The sequence below is a fragment of the Pundamilia nyererei genome, unplaced genomic scaffold, assembly GCF_000239375.1.
Source record: "Pundamilia nyererei isolate P.nyererei 1_Seehausen unplaced genomic scaffold, PunNye1.0 scaffold00084, whole genome shotgun sequence".
In the NCBI taxonomy this organism is placed as follows: Eukaryota; Metazoa; Chordata; class Actinopteri; order Cichliformes; family Cichlidae; genus Pundamilia; species Pundamilia nyererei.
In genome coordinates, this window is record NW_005187485.1 from 1,920,196 (window position 1) to 1,937,466 (window position 17,271).

The 17,271-nt window shown below is 38.3% G+C and overlaps 2 protein-coding genes across 3 annotated transcripts in view; both read right to left on the reverse strand.

Moving 5' to 3' along the window:
• LOC102215466 (solute carrier family 45 member 4-like) overlaps nucleotides 1–4,971 on the reverse strand; it is a 9,879-nt gene extending 4,908 nt beyond the window's left edge. For both annotated transcript variants that reach the window (XM_013912220.1, XM_005738545.1), the window contains exons 1-2: nucleotides 4,834–4,971; nucleotides 2,468–2,775 (exon numbers count right to left, since the gene is read on the reverse strand). In XM_013912220.1, coding sequence (XP_013767674.1) covers nucleotides 2,468–2,723 — 256 coding nt within the window. In that variant the 5' untranslated portion in view covers nucleotides 2,724–2,775; nucleotides 4,834–4,971. The remainder of the gene's footprint in view (nucleotides 1–2,467; nucleotides 2,776–4,833) is intronic.
• A 2,837-nt stretch (nucleotides 4,972–7,808) lies between these two features.
• On the reverse strand, nucleotides 7,809–14,937 carry LOC102215758 (G-protein coupled receptor 20). The gene is made up of 7 exons (XM_005738546.1): nucleotides 14,713–14,937; nucleotides 11,252–11,529; nucleotides 10,873–11,139; nucleotides 10,539–10,783; nucleotides 9,906–9,990; nucleotides 8,350–8,475; nucleotides 7,809–8,183 (listed from the first exon to the last, which is right to left on the reverse strand). The coding sequence occupies exons 2-7, from the start codon at nucleotides 11,447–11,449 to the stop codon at nucleotides 7,998–8,000; spliced, it is 1,107 nt and encodes a 368-aa protein (XP_005738603.1). The 5' UTR covers nucleotides 11,450–11,529; nucleotides 14,713–14,937; the 3' UTR covers nucleotides 7,809–7,997.
• Nucleotides 14,938–17,271: the final 2,334 nt, after the last annotated feature.

The window sequence follows — 17,271 nt, forward strand, 5'->3', positions numbered from 1 at the left end:
GAGAACTATATAAAAGAGGGAAGACTTGCAGAGTCTTGGAGCAGCAACAGAGAAAGCCCTGTCACCTTTAGATTTTAAATGGGAGCATGGGACCCACATAAGTATTTGACTGGAGGACGCAGAGTTGGAGTGGTTAGGTGCAGGCTAAGGAGATCTGAAATGTAACCTGGAGCAAAGCCACAGAGAGCTTTAAAGACAAATTGCAAAACAGCAATCTAATCTGATCTGATCTAAGAGCAAGTGTTTTTGTTTTCTGACAGGCCACAAAACTTAATACTTAATGTATTACAACCAAATGTAAGTAAATGTCTCATATTTGTCATTTTATTTAGGCGGTGGTGGGAATAAAACATACTCTGCAGAATTTAATACCTTTATCTGTTATTTTTATTTTGATGCAAGGCAGTATTTGTCCATTGTCTATTCTTTTAAATATTGAGATCTATCAGGCTTTGGCATTAGATATTTGTATTTTGACTCTTTTGCAAACCAGTTTTTAGCTTTCACTAAAATAAAATAAAAATGCTGACAAAAAGCTGATGATTGTTTTGTAATAAGTTACTTATCTACCAGGCTCTGTTTTGAATAAGTTAAGTCAAAGTTAAGCCAAATTTAGATGCAGGAACAGGCACAGAATGTTTTCATTATGATTTCAATACACAAAAGGCAAGTTTTCCCATGTTTTAATAATATCACATGACTTGCATTCCACAGCTGAAGAACCACTAGTGCTTTTCCATTATCAGTGGTTTTTAACTTAGCAGAAGCATTTTTGGTAATATGGCGGCCAGTTACATCAACACAGTCAAAAATATGCTACAAACAGGAAAGTGGTGAAACCTGTAGTTGTGCATGTCGAAGACAAAACTATGTTACAGCATGTCTGCAAATCTCAAAACACTACTCTTCAGTTGTTTTTACCCATTTCCAAACCGGAGAGGCATTTCTATTTTTACTGTACATCAACTCTAAAAGAAGTGAACTTTTAGGTTTAAAATCTGATGAATTATGTCAGCTGGCTGACTGAGCTGGATAATTCTCATGGGAACATTATGCTCTATTCCTGCTTAAGTCAACAAAAGCGAATATAACTTTCTCACAGCATGAAAAATATCTCTCTCTCCATCTGTCTTTTCCATTACTGCTTATTTCCTCTTCAACAGACTTATGCAGCAAAGCTCAGAGATGCTTTATACACTTTTCACTAATGAAGTAGTTATACATGAGTGTGTCTCTGTGTGTCCAATACAAGTACATGGGGAAGAAAACTCTAAATGTTTGTCTGAGCTAAAAAATACACATACGGTAAGTAAAAGCATGATAAACCCATGAGACAAGAACAATCGTGTCTATACTTCACTTGAGTTTTAGGTTACAAACATACCTTGTGCACTGTGAACAAAGAAACACGAACAAAGTTGTGTATCTGCAACAAGTTAATAAAACACATTTACTGTGCTTAAAGGCAATGTCAAACAGTTTTCTAAACACATGTTCAGTCAAGAACCCTGGGATTTCAACAAGCTATGGATGCAATTATTTGGCAATAATCAAAGGTAAGTTCAAAATTACAACCTGTCCCAGCATAAAATGAACTGCACTGCACTTGCTGAATGTTTGTTTTAAAGGTGTTGGCTATGGCAAAGTAAGCAAGAGTATGAGTGGTAAGACAAAACAAATCCTGATGTTTCACCAGCTCAGCAGTGTCTTTCAGTCTTAACACAATCGTTTGCAAGTCCTGAAGCTTTAAAAAGCAAAGAAAAAGCATAAAGATTTCTCCTTTTCTAATGTAATTAGCTTAAAACGTATCCATTCCAAAAAATAAGTGAGGCTGATTCAGTTCAATAACTTTAAAAAAAATCCTATGTCAATAATCCGTTGTCATCTATAACCAATATTACTTGGTAGATCATTTACATTCAACAGGTTTAGCAATAAACTCCATTGGCATATGAAAAAATAACTACCCAATCAGACACGTTAATTAGAATCAGTCAGTCTTATCATGTTGTTAATGGAGCAGAAAAGTGAAATGTGCTGTGTTAAACATTCTTCTCATACCTAACCAGTAAAAAATGCTTTTGTTCCAGGTCTGTTATGGTTGCTAACTTGACATCAAACCACAAAGCTCCCCGCTTGAGTAGAGATACGGGCTACATGATACAGAAGAGCAGCCCTGAAACCAATGAATTGTGACAACAATCAAATTCCACAAAGTCACCACTGTTACCTGACTACTACCACAACCACAGACTGATGTGCATCTGGTTTGGATAACAGTGGTTAGCTTCACTGCAAATCAAATCCAGCTATTGTTATATAGATAGTGAACCAAACACAGCATAATCGCTGCTACACTGCAACCAATCTTCAAGTTTTTTGACAGTGATTAGGAGAATGCTGCCACAAATGTGTCACTAAGATAACTAACTAGTGGATAAGGAAAAAACTGTGTTGTGTCTCCTACCTATTTGCAGCAGAACTGGTGTTACCAGAGCGGTTTCCATGGCATAGCAAAACTCACGTCCAAACATCACTGTCCCATGCATTACCCAGCGATGCAGAGGGATTCGTACTCCTCTGCCTTCCTCATCCATGTCTGTCTCACTCTCACTGTCATATGCTTCTTCTTCTTTGGGTCTTCTGATCTCTGGAAGACGAGAAGCATCTCCACCCTCAGCTGCCATCTCCATTTCAGTCTGGTTTGACTTCAGGGGAAACATTTGCTTGTGGCTGTTATAGATCAGTATATATGTCTTTGTGCCACAGTTTTTCCTATAAATGCAAGCACAATCTTACCATCTTATCACTGTCAAAAAGTGTAATAGGCATAGTTTTCACCTTGATTTTTTATAGCTCATGAGAAGATAAAGCTATTTCAGAAGACTAACAAGTCACTACTAAGGTCAAAGCAAAAGAAACACAGAGGCGAGAACAATCACAGTTTTAGCACATCTCCAAAAGTATTTAATGGTGATGGGTAGGGAAGAGTGTAAGAGAGGCGAGGTGGGGTGATAAGTGTTTTATGGTCTCCAGCAGATGTTTGTGGTGGTGACCTGCAGTGAACTCCTGAATAGAAGTGGCTGTGTGCATGAAGTTTGGGCAAGTCCAACTAAGAAAGTTTGTGCTAGTCAGGCAAGTCCGAGTTAAAATATCTTGAGATTTCTCAGTAAACTCCTACTAATAATCTTACAAATTAACCTGCAAAAACAAAACAAACAAGAAAAACAGATACCAGCTGTGCAAAAAGCTAAAGCTATGACAACACAGGATGTAGCTTTGCCTTGATTTAAACAGGGAAACCTGTTAGTGCATTTTCCAGAAAATCTGTTCAGTCTCCAAATGCTGATACAGAAGTCTTATTATTATTAAGTAGATTTTTTAATGAACTGTTATTTCTGCAAGTAAATTCTAGTGTGAATGAAAAAAAAATACACCACTGTCCTAGAAGGGTGCTGTAGCAACATCTTCCCCCAGAATTGCTTTATTCCCTCCTTATAAGATAAGATAAGATAACCTTTATTAGTCCCACACGTGGGAAATTTGTTTTGTCACAGCAGGAAGTGGACAAAACAAAAGTTATGTAGCAAAAATTAGAATACAATACATTATATTAATTGTATAACTCCCAGAGCCACTACTCAAAGAGATAATACCTCCCTTAATGATAAGATGATGTTGATGGAGAGAGTGGTCAAACAGATCAACCCATACCAATGCACAGGTATCCAGTTTGGTTCAGAACTGGTGACAGTGAAGGTCATAGACTCCTAGCACTCTCATATCTATCATCATCCTGGAAGAGATCAGTGCCCTTAGGATTTAATTTTCTTATCTTACAACTCTCTTTTCAAGGGGAATAAGTGGAACCAGACACTGCCAACAAAAGGCCTAAGAGTTCGAACAGAGACACCTGATTCCCTTAGTCTAGGGTTTGAGAGGTTCACCCCATAATGGGTTTGTATAAATTAAGCCGTAAGACATAACAAATAATTTACAATAAGTATAAACATCATAGACTCAAATAAAGGGCCAAACGATCAAAAAACTTAGACTGAATTAACCCAAGATTGCTCTGTTAAATCCAGTGACATCGCCACTATCTAGAACCTTTAAGTCATAATAGCAAAATCAGACTCATAGACAAGAGCCACATTAAAAAATAAACCATTATTACACCACTATTGCTGTTGCGTAAGTGGAGCAGAAAGCAAGCAGATCCTATTGACACATACCTTACAAGAGAGCATGGCAAAGACCATTCTTCTATTCTTTACTTATTCATTTTCTGCCTGGCTCTTCTGAGTTGAGCAATATGAAAAAAAAAGCTTAGATCATGTATAAGTTGATGTTTAATGAGAGCTTTGTGCAGTTTTCTGTCATTTTCACAAAGAGACAGATCAAAGTGTTTTTGTGTTTAGTTAGTAATCCGAACAAATTAATGTAGAAAGGTAACTTTTTTTTAAACTTCATCGAGGTGTGTGAGCTGAATTCTCACAGGACTGTGTGTACACGTGAAGGTCCGAGGGGCTCGTTGGACCAGTTATGACATGTTTTGCCTCACCTGAACTACCTGCCAGTCTATAAATAATAAATTAATATATTAAAAATTATTTGCCGTTTTATGCGAATAAGGCGCACAGCGATAAAAGTGTATTCTCGTCTGGACTGAGAGGAAAACACCAGAATTCAGGCGCATTACCGTTAACCTGACTTTGACTGACGCAAAAAGTTACCTTAGCAAGCTAGGCTTGGCTGATATTAAGCAGCTTACGTTAGCGAGTTAATAGCGGAGAAACCCACTTTCATGACAGACAGGAACGTGTAACGTACCTGAGATTTTACAGCGCTGTGGTAAAGCTCAGCCAGTTCCGCATTGTGGAAAACTTCTATGACGTGTTAGCACAAAAAATAATAATAAGAAGAAAAAAAAACCTCTCACTTCTTTAGGTTTGCAAAACCTTTGCAAGCTAACTGGGTGACCATAGGGTTTACTACACTCACCAATTTCAATGGTTTCCACATTAACACAGCGGGGCGTGGCCATCAGAAAACCTTCGTGACGTCAGCGAACGCCTCACCTATGGACGCCGGTGAAAGGGCAACTAGCTAGCATGATATAAGTGGAACCAACTGCATGGAAAATTGCATGGATTGATAACATAAAGAAATGAAAATATGTCAACAATAATGGACCTCAAGAACTGGAAAAAAAGACAATTCACAAAGTCATAATGGAGGATATTTATTTATTTATTCATAATTCATTAATTCATTTACTCTTTTGTTTATTAGCTAGCACGCTTTCGACTCTTCCTAGAACTTGGTCCTATAGCGCTATACATGTTCCTATATGTTGTTCCTAAATCATTGACTTTGACTAACTTGACCATTAATTCGGTTAATTCCCTCCCTGCTCCAATATACATTTATTGTGATCTAGAGCTTCAAAAACAGGCTCTGAAGATTGATTAATTAGAAGCCATCAGTTCTTCAGGCTATTTAAAAATCGCATAATATTATACTCTGTTGTAAAAAATAAATAAATACATAAACAAACAAACAACCCTGTGCTTACATTCACAGAATCATTCGTCCAAGCGGTTTCCAATGCGCTGAAGTTTCCTTCGGGCTCGTTCTCCATTGGTTTTTTCAAAGAATAGGCAATGCTGCTCCCTGGTGTACATCAGTAGTTATTATTCTCTAATATGTTCTGATTATATTACTTGTTTGGGGATTGAGGAGGAAAATGCCCTCACTATTAAAGAAAGACAAGAAGAGAAAACGTATTTAATATACTTTTTAAATTCACATCTCAGTTTCTGAGCTGGTTAAAGATTGCATGGGATTAGAAATTAGTATATATCAGAGGAACAGCACAAGTTGAGCTGTTTGGGGACAAAGTTAGAGAGGCAAGGCTGAGATGATTTGGACACATGGCGGGCAGAAATGATGGATATACTGGACAAACAATGCTGAAAATGGAGCTGCCAGCAGGAGGAAAAGAGGAAGACATCAGAAGAGGTTCGTGGATGTAGTGAAGGAGGAAATGCAGACAGAAGAGGATGTTAGATATAGGGTGAGATGGAGGCAGATGATCCACTTTGTCAACCTATAAAGTGAACAGTCAAGACAACAAGTGTTTAAAATGAGCTCCACCTTAAATATCAGGAGCAGCAATACTGATCCATATATCACTGATGGGGAATATTTTGGTGCAGGATGAGTACTTTTACTTTTGACACACCTAATGTACAGTTTTCCATTGATACAGTTTAATGGGCAGTCAGGTATTTTCTAAGTGTTTTATTGCTTCATTTGCTAAACTAATAGTTCTATCAATGGTAACGACACTGCTCAAAAGTTTGCCTGTACTGATGTGGACTGGGTAATGTGTTGGGAAATAAAGGATCCCACATCGTTTGACAGAAATGAAAACGATCAACCAACAGAGAACTGAATTTAAAGACGCCCTGAAAACCAAATTGAAAAAATGATGTAGCAGCCTAGTCCGTTTTTCAGAAATTTCATTGCAACAATTCCAAATGTTACTCAGTATGTTGTATGGCTTTATGTATGGCCTGTTTGCATGCATGCCTAACAAGGATGAGGAAACTTATGGTGCCTTGGAGGATCTCCTCCCAGATCTGGACGAAGGCATCACTGAGCTACTCGACAGGACAGGACAACTTGGATGGACATAATATCCCAGAGGCGTTCCATTGAATTTAAGTCAGGTGAACGTAAGATTTCATTTTGATACCAAATATCAGTCAGGGTGGGTAACCTAGCCTGTAGAGGTCTGTGCATCCCTCCATAAGCCTTTTCATCCCTGACCCATCCCCAAACCAGTCGTGCTGAACAATGTTAAAGCCAGTATAACGTTTTCCATGGCTTTTCGAGAACCTTTCATGCCTCAGGGTTAATCCTCAGAGTGACCCTGCAAGAAAAGCTCAGGCTCAGTGGCAAATTTTGATATTATACAGCAAACGTCAATTAGGCTCCAATGTCCTGACAGTAAGCACAGGGCCCACTGAGTAAAGCTACCCTCATTAAGTTTGTCTGTGAATGATTGGTCAGAGACATTCATACTGGACGCCTGCTAGTGGTCATTTTGTAGGGCTCTGGCAGTCTTCTTCCTGATATCTGCTTTTTGCACAAAGGAGCAGATACCAGTTCTGCTGATGGGTTAAATACTTTTTAAAACACTTCCCAGCTCTTCTAATGTAACTGTCTGTCTCCTAGAATCTACTCCATGCTCTTGAGTCTCTGCTGGAAGACACAGCAAACCTTCTGGCATCCTGGAGGATTGGACTACCCGTGCAACCTCTGTAGGGTCCAGGTATTGTCGTATGCTACCAGCATTGACACTGAGTCTAGTCACATGCAAAACTGATGAAAAAAACAGCCAGAAAAGATAAGGAGGGAAAAATGTCAGAGGCCAAACACATTTTGTTTAGCAGTGTATTTAAATGAAAACTATAGAAAGAATAACATTTTACAATTTTTCAGCCAGGAAGAGTCCAGCAAGAGGCTGCGAGCACACTGTTTTAATCTGGTCCAGTTCGTCTTGTTAAAGAGTCTCACCTTTCTGTAAGAGTGACACCGCGCCACTGATGAATATGCATCTTATTTCTGCCAAATTGAATGGCAGAAATAAAAGGAAAACAGACAACACTGGAATATTTACCATTTTATTGAGACATTTTCTTGTGTAGTTTCTAATAATATCCAGAGGGCAGTTGGCTAAATTGACCAAGTGTCTATAGACATTGACAAATGAACAGTCAGTCCAGAGCGATGGCAATGTTTCTTGGTGTGAATATCATATACATGTGAATATCTGCATGTTATTGTGTTGGCGCTCATCATTGAAAAAAACAATGGCAGCACTGAGTGTCTGTGTTGAGTTCTGCTGGTCAGCAAGTTGCAGAACTCAGAACTTTAACTGTGCCATCCCTATAACTTATAGTTTTATGCACCCTTTGTAAAAGATTTTACAGTGTGCGGTCCTTTCCTGTGTTGCTGCTCGGCAGTGATCTGAGAATCTTGGTCATCAATATAACATTATTAGTCATGGCGTTGTCCGTCCCTGCTGAGGCTTTAGAGCTGTGCTGCATACTGACAATGTCACCACTGGTCTGCTTGGGCTCTGCGCGGCGGAAAAGATGTCTCATAGTGGCCTGGAGACAGCAGGAGAAGTAAATTATTTGGAGAATCAATGAGTAAAAAAATGATGATGGGCATATCACACCCGAAGGGACAGCTGGATGTGGAGAAAAGAAGAAAAATGTCAAGTTAAGTTAAAGAATGTGGAGGAAGAGAATAGGAAAAGTGCTTCAGTCTTACCTGGAAATTATTTGTAACAAAACAGTAGACAACAGGATCCATACAGCTATTCAAACTGCTGAGGGTGACAGTTAGATGGTACACTATCACATGGTGAGGCATGTCAGGGTAGAAGTATACCACCACCTGCAGCACAAACAGGCAATGCCAAATGTTCCCATAAAAGCAAATACATTTTTATCATAAGGTCAAACAAAAACGTTCATTTCATTAATATGTTTATTGTGTTTCACTGTTTACTGTTTTTATCTTTGTTGTATTTTATTAAAATTATAACTTTGAGATCCTTACTAGTTTCCCTACTTTTGTATTCAGCTTTTTTAAAATAACATTCTATTGTATTTTAGTTTAGTATTTTATGTTAACTTTGCAGTCAATGACTGCCTGAAGTCCAGAAGCCATTTATATCCAAATGCTCAGTTTTCTCCTCTGCCAGGACTTTACTGCAGTCATCTTCAGTAGCTGTCTGTTTGTGGATCTTTCTGAATTCAGTTTTGTCTTTGGTAACTGAAAAGCCTGCTCTACTGGGTTGACTGACTTGGGCATTGAACATTGTCCGATTTCTTTGTCTTGGGAAACGCTCTGGTTGCTTCTGCGGTAAGGTTTTTGTCACCATGAAGTGCTGTCTGGATCTGATCAGAGTACAGCCCTGCTCACCTCACAGTTCATCCTGCTGCTTCTGTTAGCAGTTGCATCATCAATAAATACTAATGACCCTGTTATACTGGCAGCCATACATGCCCATGCGATATCACTGGCTCCAACCATGTTTGACATATAACGTGGTATGCTTTGGATCATGAGCTTTTTCTTTGCTTCTCCATACTTTTCTCTTCCCACAATTCAGGTACAAGTTAATCTTTGTGTCATCTGTCCAAATAATCTTTTCCTGCACTGTTCAGGCTCTTTTAGATGGTTTCTGACAAAGTCTAATCTGCCCTTCCTGTCCTTAAGTTTAACCAGTGGATTTGCACCTTGCTGTAAACCCTTTGTGTTTACATTCATGAAGGCGTCTCTTGATTGCAGACTCTGACAATGATACATGAACCTCCTGGAGAGTGTTAGTGAGGAAACAGGCTTCATCTGACAATAAAATTATTTATCAGGAAGTTGTCCAATTATATTTGAGCTGCTGAAAATGGAGGACTGTGTGCTGTGTGTATACTGTATGTATGTGTATACATAAACTTTCTGTCTTTTTAATACATGTCAATATTGGTTTGAAATATTGTACATGTATTTTTGTCTATATATTTATGTTATATATATATATATAGATTTTTCTTTTGTTGCTTTATCACCTGGTAATATTGTCTAATCAAAATTGTCCTGAACCTACCGGTGACCCACAATGCAGGGTCAAGGTTCACCCAAGCATGGACATAATTTATGAGCAGTTCAAGCAAAGGCTGGTTTTCTGCCTCACATTTGTTCATTTGTAATCCTTTTAGAGGATAAAGTTGAAAGCATCCACAGTTTCATAAGGGAGAATACAATCATTAATACTACTTGGCCTTTTACTTTATATATACTTGTTGCAAATACTTGTTGCTCACCTGTCTAACATGAAAGGGTGTGAAACAGACTGTGAAGATGATCAGCACAGTTGTCAACAGCTGGACAGCTTTCCTTCTCCTATCCCTGAGAAAATAAAGTTAAAGATACCATTATCTGCATATTTTTATGGGATATAAACTATCCTATGTGTCAGTGAGTCAAAGACAGACAGACGGCTCACATACACACATGGAACAAAGAGGCTCACATTCAAACCCAGTTCAGAATCAACATTTAACAACCCCCCTGCACATCTTAGGACTGTACGGTGAAGCTGGAATAACTGGAGAGAATCCATGTAAACAGTTAATGCAGTGCATCCTAAAAGTATTCAGAGCGCTTCACTTGTTCCACATTTTGTCATGTTACAACCTTATTCCAAAATCGATTTATTTACATTTCACTCGAGATTCTGCACACAATACCCCAAAATGACAATGTGAAAAAGGTTTGCTTGAAATTCTTGCAAATTTAAAACAAAAAACAAAAACATAACATGTATATAAGTATTCAGAGCCAGTGTGTGATTTCCTCTGAATATTTTGTGGATGCACTTTATTTTCTTCAATACAAGAAAAACAACTTTAGTTTTCTTTCCCGCCATCTGTCAGTGTAATATTGGTTCTACCTACCTGCTCTGTTGCATCAGACGACGGTCTGTTAAGGCCCACATAATGCGCAAAGTGAAGACCACAATGATGACAAGTGGTAGAAAGAACTCAGTGATGGTGAGAAAGAGGAGCTTTGAGAGACAGCAGCCTGTGTGCTGAAAAGCGGTGGAAAGAAAGGAGTAGGTAACCACAATGGCAAACAGCCATACAGAAATGCAAACACATTTGGCCACACTGGAGTTCCTCCAGCGACGAGAGGCTTCAGCCTACAAAGACAGAGCAGAATGTGCAGCCTTGTAAGTGTCTAGCATTTTCAAAAGCACGACTGTGTAACCAAGCTACAGACGACACTCACCTGCACAATGGCAAGGTACCGGTCGACGCATATGCAGGTTAGAAACAGGATACTGCAGTACATGTTGACAAAGTAGCTGAAGATATGCAGATATGAGCAGGTGATACAAGCTCCTCCACTGTAGTAGAGCAGGATGCGAGTCGGTAGAGAGAGATTCACCAAGAGGTCACTCACGGCCAGGTTGATGGTGTAGATGACTGAGGTGGTCTTTTGCTTGGTGCGGAAACAGAAAACATAAAGTGCAACTATGTTGAGCACCATGCCCACCTGAAAAACCAAAAGAGTTAAAAGATAGATGCGAGAAAAATTAGTAAGAGGTACTAAATTTCAACATAGAAATTATGTGCAACATTAAAAAGCCTTCGTCAAAACACCTTACCAGGAAAATAAGGGAGTTTATCACCACCAGTGCAATCCAAAGGCCATAGAAGTCATTGTAGAGCCCCTCATCTAAATGTGCCAGTCTTTGAAGATATCTTTCCATACCACTTGTGTTTGCTGGACCCGATATTTGAGGTGTATTAAAGGAAGTGTTGATGAAAAGCCAGGACTCTGTACCATTAATGTTCATCATCATGATGATGTGCGATGAGGTGATAAGCCGCCTTAATGATGCTGATGAGGATTGTGAGGATGACACGGATGATAAAGTGGAAACTGTCAGAGAGAATAATACAAGTTTTATAGATATAGATATATACACCACATTTACTGACAGATCCACGCATTAGTTGCATTAGTTTTCATGTTTAAACAGAAACCTGCAGTTTTACAGTTACATCACCTCTAAAGGCCTGCCTTGCATGTTACTTCCTCTTTTCTATGTTTGACTTCAGCATCTACAGAGAAACACAGAGACACACACTGTCCTCCTTTTCCCTGATGCTCACTCTCTCTGTCTCTGACCTCATACTGGCTGTTGCTGTTGTCACAGATACACTGGCATGGCTATTTTAGACCAATATCTGGCTTGTTGAACCCATATATTTATAATGTAACTATATTTATTTATCACTACAGCAATACTCCCTGAGGGGCTAGGATTAATTCTCATTCCAGCTATTATTACAAATAAAAAAATAAATACTTTTGCTCTTATTGGCCAAGATATAACCCTCTCACAAAGTACAGAAACAACATGTCATTACTCTGTACATCCAGGGACCTTTTCATTTAATCATAATAAAAAAGAGAGAGATCATTTGTTTTCTTTTCCATTTAAATAGCTCACAAAAGCTTAGATCTATAGTAAGAGAGTCATTTCATGGCTACATTAATTAGCCCCTGTTTGAGCTGGCGTGTGTATGTTTATTTACTTTAATTATTTTACTTTAAATGACTTTTACTAAAAGTGATCTGAGGATTTTACACCTAAAGCCAACAGGACAGCAGTAGCGTGTTGAGATGAAGACTGTGAAGGAGAAGAAAAAGGTTACAGAATCAATCTCATGGAGAATCTACTGGCATTTAAAGCACTAAAAAAGGCCAAAGTCGCGTGATGTTTCGCATAAATGAGCTGGATTTCACTCCTGCATCCTTTGTCTTCCATGACAAATGCAGTTTAATTGCTCCTGTGAGTGCCACACTGGAAAGGTTTAAGAAGCCCAGTGTATGTGATGCCCGGAGTTTGTGTTTTGTGCTCCTTGCTTACAACAAATCTCTTAGCAAAATAATCATCCGGCTGATGAAAAATGTAGTCTATTCATGCTAATGGGAATAACATGCTCAACTGAGGGTGAGGCATGAATAATGTGATTCATCTGCATGAACCGGAGCAGTCTAGCCACACAACATTAAGAGCACTGAAGGAAATAAATGAGTGTTTTCACAGTAACACCCTCTGATATTAGTCAGCTTATTTGACCTAGTTCATCATTATTAACAGTGCTTACAAGCGTTATAGTGGAGCACTCTGAGGAAAGTTTTTATTTAGGCACTTGCTTCTTTCTCTCTCTTTTATGATATATGCACAAATATGAGTGTTATTCATTCTAAGCAACCCATGAACTATGTGTAAGTTTCAGCAGAATGGCAAAAAAGTTAGCCCTGTTGTCATTTCTTCTTTATTTCACTCTTAGAAATGTAGTCAGACATTTTCCTGTGACACCCGTAACTACAGCCAGTTGCATTTAGTTTGCCATTACACACTGTTCATAAACCGTGTCTTCACAGGATCCAAATGAAATGCTTTAGACTTTATAAATAGCCTATGAGACAATATTAAATTAATGATTAATTATTAATGTTAAATAATATTTTACAGAGCATGAGAAAGTGTATATTTTTGGGTTTTGTAAAAAAAACCCTCTACTATCACACAACATCATGCCCTATTTAATCTAAATAATAAAAACATTGCAGCTATAATTGTTTAAATATATTTTATTGAAAGTAAAAATGGCGAGATCACGCTGGAACTGTTGGGATTTATTATACATTATAACCATTAGACATCATGTCTACTGCTTATTGTATAACTGCAAACTAGTCTGTGTATCCAAAACACCTAGCACTGATCTACCCACTCCCTATTCCTCTTCTGAGTTCCATTGTAATCTAATTTAGCTGTCACCTAATTTAATCTCAGAAGTTCAGAATACAGGGATTCTACTTTCTTCATTTTTAGATTATATAGTTACATTGTTGCTTCTTGCTCTTGCGGGTGCACATCTTGTGTCTGTATCAAGGCACCATCTGACCTCTGTATGTCCTCTGTTCCTTATGTGCATCATACATATGATCACTTCTATGTTTTTGGTTTTTTTTACTATTTCCAGACCAGCAAGTGCCTACCTCTGTGGGAACCTGGGCAGCTGTGGTGGGAACACAGTGTCAAGGTCACCCTCGAACTCTGTCACCACTATCCCATAGAAAATACACACATAGTTTCAAGATTCCCTAAATCCACAATTTTCTGTGATTTGACTCACACGAGTGGATCTAGAATGCATCTCAACAGACGCGGCTCAAAATTAACCTGAAACAGCCTCAATGTACAAAATCTAGTAGCACCTGCAATCGTATAAACTGACTGACCCTCTCAAGTCATCACTTTTCAGGCTAAACGAATGACATTTAGGATATTTTTACTGATGTCAAATGTCAAATAAAGCATGTAAGAGTTAATACATGTGATACAGCTATAACATGATTGGAATCCTTAGGCAACCCTAACAGCACAACGAGCTCATGTTTGTTCTTCTATTGCCATCATGGGCCATCAAGTAAAGATTTATGGTAGGAAAATTAAAATGCTATTAATTTAAAATAAAATTTACAGTAGGGCTCACACTCTCTATCTGCTGTAAGCTGTAAATACTGCCTAGTGTAACTGTACTGTAATACCGCAACATTAGGCAACCCAGATGTAATCTAATGCATCACTGTTTCCATTTTATTGTTGCTCTTCTTCTTCCGAAATCAAAGACAGTCATGATGCAATGACTGTAAAATGATACTGGGAGGAAAAGAGAGGGCTCAGAGGAAGATCCAAAATAACACTGTGCAAATAAATCCTAGCAGCGTGGGAGTCTGGCTTTATGTGTGTGTGTTTGTGTGTGTGTGTGTGCTACTGATCATCTAAAAGACAGCATTCAAGAAAACAAATAAGGCAAAATTATGGAGTGTGACAGTGATATATTATGTTTTTTTCCTAGTTTTACTTAAACCCTTCAAGACAACTCTGATTTTAGAGACATATGTACTCGCGATTGGACTAAAAGCTTGCCGTTGGTGTTTCAGCACACCCTGATTAAGAAACAGTTCACAAAAATCTAACTTGGTGAAACACTTCATTAAGTTTTCAATTTTTTAATAAAATAGAAATTTTATATGACATACCTGCTGAGAAAAAGGAGATCAGTCAAATGAGTAACTCTGAAGTCAACTATGATGAAACTGGGGTGTCTTTAAATCCTAATCCAAAATTCCTTCATCGTTGTCCAAGGATACTTCAGCTTTCAGTGACCTTTGCAACTTCGTATCTTCATCCCCGTTTCTGGAAGTCGTCTTTCTGCGTTAAGCAGTTCATCATCAGGTAGAATTCCACTTCTGTTTTGTGCGGAAATCTGTGAACGAGATGTACTTGCCCATTCTGAATATCTCCAAATTTTTCAAACACCCTCCTGTCTATCGGCCTCTCCATCTGTGTTTGTAAATCTCACCTGTGTCAGTGTGTTCTTATTTTTCTCTTCTCCTATTTCTCCTTCTTTTTCCATCATTTTTAGTCTCTCTCTTCATTCAGCGGCTCGGGCTTAATACCTTCCTCCCTCACTCTCTAAAGCTCTCTTCAGTTTCATCCCCGGACAGGAAGTCTTAAAATGTGTTTACATTCCCGGGAACATGCATGTGCCCATATACACTGTGCACACACACACCAGTGTAAAGCACAAGCATGCACACATAAAACATATTCTGTAACAAATGTTGTGCATTTTCTAGGGGTTTTTCTTTCTGATTTTGTGACTTTCTTTCATATAAACAGAGTGCGCAGTGATGGATTCTTATATCAAACATGGCCAAAGTTTCAAAAGCTTAGCCAGTGTTTGAAGTAATCCCTGTGAACCAAAAGCTCAGGCTTCAGACTTGGCTCTCCATGATGTCAAACAGAAGGAGTATCTTTAACATAGTCCTCTCAAGCACAAGAGTTACATACATCTGCTGTTCAAACCCTTTGTTTGAGCTGAGTGGCCAATCAGGAAAGGCAGATGTTTCAGACAAATGAACTGAGGGCATGCAAAGAGACATAGTGTAAGATACATATAAATTTGGCTCATCTGCACTTTACTACAATCGAAATAAAAAATATTGGTGAACTTGTATGAAGGAAAATTAGAGGCTAAATATTGTTTGCTGTTTTTCTTCACTGGATTTTTTTAAAATGTGTGAAAATTTGTGTGGATATGCACACGCACATGTGTGTGTTAGACACATCTACTGTATTTTGTAGACATTTCTTAAATGTGTTGATAAATGTATAAAGACATGATTAGATTGCTTTAAATGTATTTACAAGCAACAATTACATTACAAACTTTGAAAAACTCATGTAATGTAATGTACTCAAATTGATGGATGCTTAATTATTGTCATCATGTCTCCTGTAATGTGCAGCATTTAGCATATCTTATATTTTTTATCCATAACCTAAATACAGGAAGTACATACACTGGTCTGACTAAAAATCACATTCAAATGTAAGACTCGGGATGTCTCTTGATAACTAGTCCTGGTTCAAGCATTCATCAGTCTTGCAGAATGGGACAGGTTTAGGTCTCCTGGTTTCCTGGCAGGAGAATCATCATCACTCATAACTTGTCAGGCTAGCTAGAAAAGATCCGGAATAACGGATGCCAAGAGAAGCGCCATGGATCAACCTGTTAGAACGAGCAGGGTAAGAACAGAATGGAAAGAAGTGCATGGAGCAAGGGCACGGGAACATTTTAGAGAAATACTCAGAGAAAAACATGGAGTAAATATATATGTCTGCACATGTGGGTAAACAGAAGACAGACCGTTACAGTATATAATGTCTTTGTGAATGTAAGCTGTTATAGAGATGGTGCATCAATCTGTGGGTAAGAGGATCTGGAAGGTGTGGTTTATATCATTCTGAACACCGATGATTCGTAACAGATGTTGACATTTTTTGCATTTCTTACATTGGTGCAGCCATCTGCAGCAAAAAAGTAAAGTCTCCTGCCTTCCTTGTTTAACGGGAATGAGGAGATTTTTTAAATTATTCTGTAAACAACTACATGTATCCCTCATGACAACAAGCACAAGAGGAAAACATGAACTTACTTGTGGAGTCTCTACAGAAACAATAATATCCTTAAAGACAGGAACCAAACTAGCCTTGTACAATTTCCTACCAAGTCCTTAAAGAAAAAATTATACCTGTTTATTTTTGTTTTGAAGGGATTGCCTCACATATCCAAAGTCCCCTGTCTTATCTACAGTCTAATCGCCCGTGATGATTGTTTAACCAAATGTCACACTTGAGAAACTTTATGATTTGTCCCAGACTTCATGTTTAACTCTCTGTCAACCTGACAAAATGCAGGTTCACAGCCCTGTCCTCACACCTATGGATGACTAATCTACTAGCACATGGAGAGAAAGTGAGAATGTGATCTGGTTTTGTGCCCTTGGATAAAATAAAAAACTAAAATAAACTGTCACTGTCAGTAGGCAGTAAGCCTGATCCTCGTGACTATGAGTCCTTAAACCCTTGTTTTGGTAAATGTCTGTGACTAAAGATTGAAGTGTATGAGTATTAATGACTGTGTCTGGATGTATTATTATACAGGGAGTGCAGAATTATTAGGCAAATGAGTATTTTGTCCACATCATCCTCTTCATGCATGTTGTCTTACTCCAAGCTGTATAGGCTCGAAA

Coding starts and splice junctions, on each gene's coding strand:
- LOC102215758 (XM_005738546.1), bottom strand. CDS start 11,449: ATGATGATGAACATTAATGGTACAGAGTCCTGGCTTTTCATCAACACT. Junction 11,140..11,251: donor TAAACTCCCTTATTTTCCTG/GTAAGGTGTTTT, acceptor TTGGTTTTTCAG/GTGGGCATGGTGCTCAACAT. Junction 8,476..9,905: donor CACCCTTTCATGTTAGACAG/GTGAGCAACAAG, acceptor TTTGTGCTGCAG/GTGGTGGTATACTTCTACCC.